This window comes from Mchenga conophoros, linkage group LG6 (assembly GCF_057382185.1).
Source record: "Mchenga conophoros isolate Kocher_MC1m ecotype Shallow Benthic linkage group LG6, M_conophoros_male_GT1.1, whole genome shotgun sequence".
NCBI classification, from domain to species: Eukaryota; Metazoa; Chordata; class Actinopteri; order Cichliformes; family Cichlidae; genus Mchenga; species Mchenga conophoros.
Window position 1 is genome coordinate 11,139,715 of NC_140531.1, and position 8,563 is coordinate 11,148,277.

Consider the following 8,563-nt stretch of genomic DNA (forward strand, 5'->3'; position numbering starts at 1 on the left):
ATTATAAAAACCCACCCCTAGTTCAAATGTTCTCAGCTCAAGTACAGTTGATTTGTTTTACATCAATTTACATACATTTTCTCCCTTGTATAATTTATGTTTGTGGAATTCTTCAATCATCTCAAACTGCAAAGAGTTTTCTGTTCATTTTTACATACAAGATGCATCAGAACATATACATGCTTTTTTTTTTTATTATTAACCAACATTAATTAAAATACGCAGTGCTGCTGTTAAAGCTCTGAGGCCGACAGAGATGTGAAACTGCTAGACTGCAGGCTAAAAATGAACCCCAAAGTGTGATCTGCAGCATTCTCGCCAAAGCTGCACATTTACTATTGCAAGCACTTTTGTCTCAGTCACACTTTTAGCATTGATGCTGAACTCAGATAAAGCATTTTTACTTTTCAACTTTTTATTTAATAAATGCTGAAAATGCACTTCAATTACGCATAAACATATTAATTACTGATAATACTGAAATACTGATTTCTCTCAGATAGCACAGTGGTGTGGTCATTAGTGATGTCACCTCATATTAAGAAGGTCCTTACACCTGTGTTTGCATGCTGTCTGTGTGGCTTCCTCCTGCAGTCATGCCTCTTAGGTTAACTGGTTGATCTAATTGAGTATAGGTGCCAGTGTCTGTATCATCCCTGAACTGGACAAATGGCAGACAGAATGTCCAGCACTTCAGCGCTGGGACATTGCTTATTCACTTTAGGGCTTTATTTATTTTTCATATAATAATCTAACCCCTTTATTCATTGATTATATTACGTTGTTAGAAATATGGGGCTGAAAGAAAGCAAAGAAGAAAAGATAAATATAGATATGTATATGTGGATCTTAATGACATCATACAAAAGTGCTCTCTGCACTACAGAAAGAGTCAGGAAGCAGGTGTCACAGATAGACGGGCTGTTGCAAACTGTCTCCAGGGGGTGGCGGTAATGTGCCGATTTGTTGGAAACTGCTAAGAGAAGTGAAAGAAGAAGAAGCCGCTCCTGGCTCCTGTCAGCTGAGCGGAAGTTTGAGGCATGAGCTGAAAATGGATGAGTTCTAGTTCTTGTGTTTTTCTTTATTGTGTAAAAGTTGGTTTCAAGTGTCCCAGTTTCATATCGTCGGCACGTCTGACTGATGTGGCTAAGTGCTGCCGCTGCTTTCGTCGCTGTTTGTGCTTATTACATGAACTTTGACAACCAGCTTAGAGGAGAAGAAGAAGAAGGCAGGTCGGTGTTGTCCGCATGCCCTTCTTTACTACAACTTTATTCACAAGGCTTATTATTAGAAGGTATGTTGATTCAAGTTACGCAAACATTCATGTTAATGGCAGACTGTTAATCCAAACTCTGTTCTGAAAGCTGTTGTTTTATTCCAGGAACATGTTTTTATCTCAGCACAAGTGACAACATTCATACGTGTTTAATTGAGTCAAAGGTTTCTATCGGCACAACGTTTATTTGCATTAACGAAATAATTTAGCGGGTTTTTGTTTGTTTGTTTATTTATTTTAGAAATGGCATGCAGCTGTCTGATACAGAGTTAAACATAAGCTATTAAAAGGATGACTCCATTAAAATCATGCGTTTTAATTTAGTGACTAAATTTCACAAAGGTCACGTGCGCCTGAGTCAGATGTGTAGCGTAGTCAGAAACAGCAGTTTTCACTAAATTCATCTTAGACTATTGGGAAGAGCTAAGAGCTGATTCATATTTCTCTCCTTCCCTTTCCTCAGCATGTCGTCCGCTCTTCAGCGTCACGTCATCTGGGAGTCAGATGGGCTGGTAGCCTACCTTCACCCTCGGCCCTGGACCCCGGGCTCTGTCATCCTGGAGAGCAGCACCCCCGGGACCCAAGGAGGCAGCATTTTCCACCTGGGGGAGCCAGAGTACTTGTCCTGGCTGCTTGGGGCGAGAGCTGTGGCAGAGCTGCTTTGTGACAGGCTGGGAGTTCGGAGGTGTGCGCTGGTCAGCAGACCCCACAGAGATAGACCTGCTCAGGTGAGGGCCTGAACACTGGGTGGACCTGTTCACTGTAAAGTGTAACCAGTAGCAATCTGAAAGGCTGTTGATGCATTTTAACAGCACGTGTAAACGCATGTAGACAGCTCCCTCTGTGTAAATTTAAGTTAGCAAACACACGTGTCTTCACTACAGATCCGTATCCTCCCCCTGTGTGGTCTGGACGCAGAGTGGCGCCCTCATCTGGCTGGGGAAGAAGAGCACAACGCCCATGACCCGGGATACTGCACTTCCAGGACTGCCCCACGATGGAGTGACTCCAGCCTGACTGAAATCCAGACCAGGATTCGAGCCAAACTGCCGCTGCCTGATGCCCCCCCTGATCTGACCTTCCTCGGGGACGATCCGGCTCACCCTTCGCTGTTCTCACGTATTGTTCGTGGTGAGGAGCAGCAGTGGCGCGTGTGGGAGGACAAAGGTCATGTGGCTTTTCTCACTCCATTCCCCAACTCTCCTGGATTCACTGTGTTAGTCCCACGCCGACCTTTGACCTCTGATATATTCAGACTGGAAAAAGAAGATTACGAGAGACTGGTGCTGGCCGCCAAGAAGGTGTCGTGGCTCCTGGAGGATGGGTTGGGCGCTTGGGGGGTGGGGCTTATTTTTGAGGGTTTTGAGATCGACTACGCTCATGCCAAGCTGATACCACTATTCCTGCTGCCATTGTTGGCGGGTGAAAATAAACCAGATAAACCACCGTCTCCCCAGTTTTACCCCACTTACCCGGGATATGTGACATCAGAAGACGGGCCTGAAGCCAGCTTAGAGAGTCTGAAGATAATGCACACTAAAATCAGTCAAATGTAATGCTCTTTGATTCTGACTCTGATACTGTTTTTACCAAATAATCACCATTCTCTTTGCACAATCACTACACCCGAGCTGGTTATCTAAGTACTTCTAAGTGACTCTGTTCATTTTTTGCAAGACAAACATTTGATTCAGACATCAAATATCTGATTAAAGTTTACAAATTACTCTAAATCACGTATTAAATACGTTCTTTAAAATCCAACAATGTTAAGATTAAAACATCAGTGTCATTGCACACTTGTACTCTGCCAAAAACCAGTAAACATGTACAGTTTACCTCAGAAATACAGAGCAAAAAGCTCAGTTATGTCATAGCATCATTACACTGTGCTATTTATGTTCCTGAATAATTCGATTGTTATGTGTTTAGTTCGTTTGCTTGCATAATCTGTGTGCTCGCTCATTACACATCTACTAATTGGTCCCTCTGTGTGATTCTGTTGTAAGACTTAATTAATAAATTAATTAATAAAGTGCTTAATCGGTGCTCTGTAATACAGGCAGTGCCCCTGGCTGTCATTATAATGGTCCAAAAGATGTTCAAGAGTTAATGAGGAGGGTTTCTGCTGCTGGTTGCAATGGGGAAAAAGCAGAGAGCTAGCTAAAGTCTTCAAGGAGTAATCTCCATGGTTCAAAGTAATTTATTTACTCGTCTGGTGTGCTCACTAGCCAACAGCTTCTTTTACTTCTTTAACGATCGCTTCTATGTGCACCTGGCAACTGTAGGAAGGAAAAACTCCCTTTTTATCAGAAAAGACACCTCCAGTATAACCAGGTTTAGGGAGGGGCAGCCATAAGCTTCGAGCAGCTGGGGGTGAGGGGAAAGGGTAGAGAGCAGATGGAGACAAGACAGCCCTAACTGTATGTTTTAAAGTCTGATCTTAAATGTAGAGAGGCTGTGTCTCCTGAATCCAGGCTAGGAGTTGGTTCCACTGGAGAGATGCCTGCTAGATGAAGCCTCTATCGCCTTTGGAACGAAGTCTAAGAGTGAAGTGCTCTATTGGGGGGATATGGTACTATGACGTACATGGGGCCTGATGATTCAAGTCCTTGTATGTGAGGAGCAGAATTTAGCCTGAATTTAAATTCCTGACACAAAGACAGCTTAACTACATAAAACTAAAATGTCAACAGTTCCATTAGAGGCAAAGCCTAATCTAAGTGATGATAATAAAAGACCTGTAGGTCCTCTTAATTCCACTTACCTTGGTGCTCATAAGCTAGTCCTGGGATAGCTGAATTGTTATCCCATTAGCCGATATAACCCCTGAAACACTAGCCTTCTGCTACTGAATGCAAATGAGGATTTATGAAAGAACACAATCGTTTCCAAACAATAACTACGATAAACCTTCAGAGGATAAGTAATAATAATAATGGATACTTTATTGATCCCCATGGGGAAATTACTTGTTTTTCTCTGCATTTGACCCATTCACTCAGTGAAGCAGTGGGCAGCCCACTAAGTAGGCGCCCGGGGAGCAGTGTGTAGGGACGGTACCTTGCTCAGGGGTACCTCAGGGTAGCCGTTAAGTGGATTCGAACCGCCGACCTTCCGATCATGGGGCGACCACTTTACCTACTGAGCTATCCCTGCCCCAAAGTAGATGAGAACACAAACTACAAGTGTGAATAAGAAACAACTGGTTGTGGTGGATGCTGTTTATTTGTTTATAAGTAAACCCCATTAGCTTCCACAACAGTGGTTGCTAGTCTTCCTGGGGTCCAACCATCAAATACAATCAAATAAAACATTACACAATAAAGTGGATGCAAAATATCTACATAATTTGGCTCTTACATCCACAGTAAGGTTTTACAATTGTGAAAATATGAGCATATAAATATCACAATATGAAAATGAGAACAGCAGGTATTGGAGAAGGGGGGTTTTTATAGCCTCAGGCCAGAGGGGGCGTGAAGGAGGAGTGGTCCCGCTCCTGAAATTCAGATGATACCGCCGCTAAAAGCTGCCTAAATAGGCTTTTAAGTGACTTTAAAATTTAAAAATCACTTCTTTTCATATTTTTTAAAGCCCATTCTCTAATTGCATAAGGCAACTTATTCCAGTTTTTCAAAAAGTTGCTCTTAACTCAAGGAATTACTAAATTGTGGTTTGTTAAAAATCGATTATGTATTTCTTCTGGATATTGCAACTATTTAGCAACTATTTACTAATTATCATATGCATGGAGTAAGAATTACAACCACATAACAGCTAGTGAAAAAGATAATTAGGTTACATTTCAACTAAAGCTAGGTTTGTCCACCAGCTCAAGAGCTTTGACGTTGTTCTCTTACCGGCTCTCCGGATCACACAGGACAAAATTCTTCAAATAAAAGTATAACAGTGCATGCACGGTCTTCTCTGAAAAACTTTTGTGATGGATTTATGACTAGAGGTTCAGTTATGTGGTGACATCGAGCGGCTTCTCACAGACACTCTTTCCACAGCATGTGCCTTCCACACGCTCCATCTTTGTGATGTAGAGCAGAGGCTCAATGCTGCAGCTCAGATCCATGATGGAGTACACACTGACGCGGATCTGACATTGAAACGCCACAGCTGTGTAGTATGACGCAAAGGGCATGAGCGCCACGGGTGGCAAGTAGTTGACCACGATGATGGCCAGGTTAATCAGCACCATCTTGAAGGCCCTCTTCTTCACCGGGTGCATCACCTCTTTTCCCGTCACAGAGTGCCGAAGGGCCCAGATGATGGAGATGTTACAAAAGATCATCAATGCAAACGCAAAAAGGATGATGCCACTGAAGACGCCATCGACAGGCATGCGTCCCAGGATGCACTTCACCAGGGCGTAAGCCAATATGAGGCCCCACACCACCACAGAAATCCCGATTCGGATTTTGTTGTCACGGATGCCAGCGAAGAGCACGGGTTGGACCACAGCCATGTAGCGGTCCAGACAAATACACACCTGGGTTGTTAGACAAGAAGAAAGACTGTGTTTCATGGTGCTTTGAAAAATAACGAAATTGATAATAATAATTTTATAGCTTTAGCTTTTTATTGAACTGGGAGAGCAACAAAACAAAACAAAAAACACTCCAGTGGTCTGATTTCTTCGCACATCAGACTATTTGAAAACATCTGATACACTAGTGCAACAAATGAAAAACTCACCAGAAAGAGTGGCGCTAAGTCTTTGATTCCATATGCCAATCGCTTAAAGTACCAGATGCCGTTGTCATTCAGCAATAACCCATTGACAAGGTCGACGGGCGTCATGAGGCAGAAGTAGGCGTCCAGTATGGCCAGATTGAGGATAAAGGTGTCAGATGTGAAAGCGTCGCTTTTCTTGGTTATGATCTGCCAGATGACCAAGATGTTACACGGAGTCCCTACTGCCAGGTTGAACATCTTGACTCCATAGTAGAAAATGTAGCCATAAGGGGCCACGGCGCATATTGGGAACTCGTACCATAGCGGACGAATGTGGACCGCACTGGGGTTGGTAGAGTTTGCAGAATGATTGTAGGCAGTGTTCAGAGTGTTGTTGGACATTGCAGAACAAAGGAGCTGGAAGGTTGTTAGAAAGACCAATTAGGTTTTACTGTTCAGTATTTAAAGAAAACAGGCTGAAAACCAGCAGCCAACAAAAAAATAGATGGAAGGGCATGCCCATTCCACAGATCTGCTTTTTCAAAATGTTTTTGCACCAGAGAATTGTGTTGTTTCAAGAACTATTAGTCTTTCTAATGCCCTTCATAACCTGATTAAAAACTCTGATGCTTGAAACTTTTCATTTGCTGTACACTTTAATTTTACATTTAGCACCCAAACAATAGAGCCATGGAGGAACTTATTGCTATTTGATTCCACACAGTGGCCCAATGTCATTGCTTATGGCCTAAATCTAAAGATGAAACATACACAAAGATATCTTACCTTAAAAGGTTTTGATTTGTCTTGTGGTCCTGGTCTTCGCCACTTACTGCAGGATGTTCCCATAATTACCAGCAGTTCACTTATAAACATGCTCTACAAGGACTAACGTCACTTTTGTGTTTGGCCAATCTGGACGAACATCTACGACGTCTTTTCAAAATCATGTCATGTCAAGCTGTGATTGGCCAGTGATGCAGAGACAGCTTCAGCGATTGGATAACTCAGATATGTAGCGTACATACAGCCTGTTTTGGCTGAGCTAGATTGAAATGTTATTGTGTCCATTAAAAAGTACTTATATGGGCTTCAGAGATAAAACATAAATGAAATACAGGCTAGATGCAGTGCCATCAGGGGTCTGTAGTTGTTGAACAACTTACCTTATTTTGTACTGTGAACATGATATATGTAAGTTGTGTAGCTGCATAACATATTCTCAGCTGTTGCATTATTATAAAGGCATTGGTCTTATAGTTGCACCAAGCTGCCTCTCTAGGTTTGTGCTTTCATAGTTTTCATTTATGACTCATAGGGTGTATAAGTCAAGCTGATCCCAGGTCTGTTCCTATGGGTAATTTACCTACAGTAAAACTGCAGTGAAATATTCATCTCACTGATGCAACTGTACACTGTAAACAGGTGATGCAAGGTAAGCATCAATGAGAAATCTAATGCAAGGTGTTACTGAACTGCCTGTACGAAGTTTAAAAAGGGTAACGCTGTTAGGGAATATGAGCCTGCAAAGCCATGAAAAACACTCGTTTATACTAATTATCCTATATGTTTGTTAATGTTTACATATTCGACTAATATATGACATATATGCGAATCGTTTACCTTTATGTAATACCAACATAAAATTATTAGACAACCTCTGTACAAACTGTACAGTTGACACATTTTTTGCACATTATCCTTCGACTCCTAATGACAGAGAAGCTAACGTCATATCTGACTGTTATGTTGAAACACTAGTGTGAATAGAAGTGAATGTTCAGTATCGGAAAGACAGTTACTGATGCTCGCCAGTGTAAAATAAGGTTAACAGAACCGTCTCTGAAGAGGCTGGCCCTCAACATCTACAGTCTGACAGTCAGTGTACAATCCACTCAAGACCACTGCTACCTCTCCCAGTAGTGATTGACCAAAAGAGATCACACCAATAGGGAGGCTGGGAGGCCACAAAGGATCGATCGATCTATCTATCTATGAGTGTGAAAAATTTCCCTCACCATGTGAAAAATGGTATTTTAAGAATGTTTGCACACAGTCCAAAACTAGTAGTTTTAGTTTATGTGAGTTCATTCATACCAAATATTGACAAGGTTGTTATAATTGTACAAATTCTATTTTTTTCTTACATACTGCTTGTTGCAGTTCTTTGCACATATATCTATAAATTACTGCACCAATATCACATTTTCATAGCACAATATAAACAACACTTTGCACAGTTCTGTATAAGACTGTTAAAAGTCTAGATTCTACTAATTAATCAGGATTATTTGTTAATAGATTTCAGCAAACGGTGGGTTAAATCAAACTGTGTTGTTGTTCAGCTCACAGGAGACCACATCACCTAAACAAATGAGAAGCTGAAAACAGAACTATGATAACAATAGAGCTGGTAAATACGTGACAGATAGAGTGAATTTGCATCATTTCTTTAAACGAAACAAAGTGTGCAAAACAGCACCTGGCATAAGATGTGACATGCAAAATAAAGAAGCAGTGTTTGTTTAGATGAGTCGAAGTAATTATAGAGTAGAAAGATTTGTTTTTTGGAATTGAAGCAAGTGCCCAGTGTATTTCATG

At 41.5% G+C, this 8,563-nt stretch overlaps 2 protein-coding genes across 3 annotated transcripts; one reads left to right on the forward strand and one right to left on the reverse strand.

Annotated features, from left to right (window-relative positions):
- Nucleotides 1-1,014: 1,014 nt before the first annotated feature.
- Nucleotides 1,015-3,333, forward strand: LOC146572149 (uncharacterized). Of its 2 annotated transcripts, none has more exons than XM_085278604.1 (3): nucleotides 1,015-1,232; nucleotides 1,740-2,004; nucleotides 2,161-3,333. In XM_085278604.1, the coding sequence occupies exons 1-3, from the start codon at nucleotides 1,141-1,143 to the stop codon at nucleotides 2,830-2,832; spliced, it is 1,029 nt and encodes a 342-aa protein (XP_085134730.1). In that variant the 5' UTR covers nucleotides 1,015-1,140; the 3' UTR covers nucleotides 2,833-3,333. The 2 variants fall into 2 exon arrangements, with proteins under 2 accessions (XP_085134730.1, XP_085134731.1); XM_085278605.1 differs by having other exon boundaries at nucleotides 1,086-1,294.
- Nucleotides 3,334-5,246: 1,913 nt separating this feature from the next.
- Nucleotides 5,247-6,409, reverse strand: LOC146572150 (G protein-coupled receptor 4). Its single transcript, XM_085278405.1, has 2 exons — nucleotides 5,984-6,409; nucleotides 5,247-5,777 (listed from the first exon to the last, which is right to left on the reverse strand). The coding sequence occupies exons 1-2, from the start codon at nucleotides 6,362-6,364 to the stop codon at nucleotides 5,247-5,249; spliced, it is 912 nt and encodes a 303-aa protein (XP_085134531.1). The 5' UTR covers nucleotides 6,365-6,409.
- Between the last annotated feature and the right edge of the window lie 2,154 nt (nucleotides 6,410-8,563).

What these genes read in the sequence shown, in the direction of transcription:
- LOC146572149 (XM_085278604.1), top strand. Translation starts at nt 1,141, where the DNA reads ATGTGGCTAAGTGCTGCCGCTGCTTTCGTCGCTGTTTGTGCTTATTAC. An exon ending in GGAGAAGAAGAAGAAGGCAG is followed by an intron (nt 1,233 to 1,739) that starts GTCGGTGTTGTC and finishes CCCTTTCCTCAG; the next exon opens with CATGTCGTCCGCTCTTCAGC. An exon ending in ACAGAGATAGACCTGCTCAG is followed by an intron (nt 2,005 to 2,160) that starts GTGAGGGCCTGA and finishes TCTTCACTACAG; the next exon opens with ATCCGTATCCTCCCCCTGTG.
- LOC146572150 (XM_085278405.1), bottom strand. Translation starts at nt 6,364, where the DNA reads ATGTCCAACAACACTCTGAACACTGCCTACAATCATTCTGCAAACTCT. An exon ending in ACTTAGCGCCACTCTTTCTG is followed by an intron (nt 5,778 to 5,983) that starts GTGAGTTTTTCA and finishes CTAACAACCCAG; the next exon opens with GTGTGTATTTGTCTGGACCG.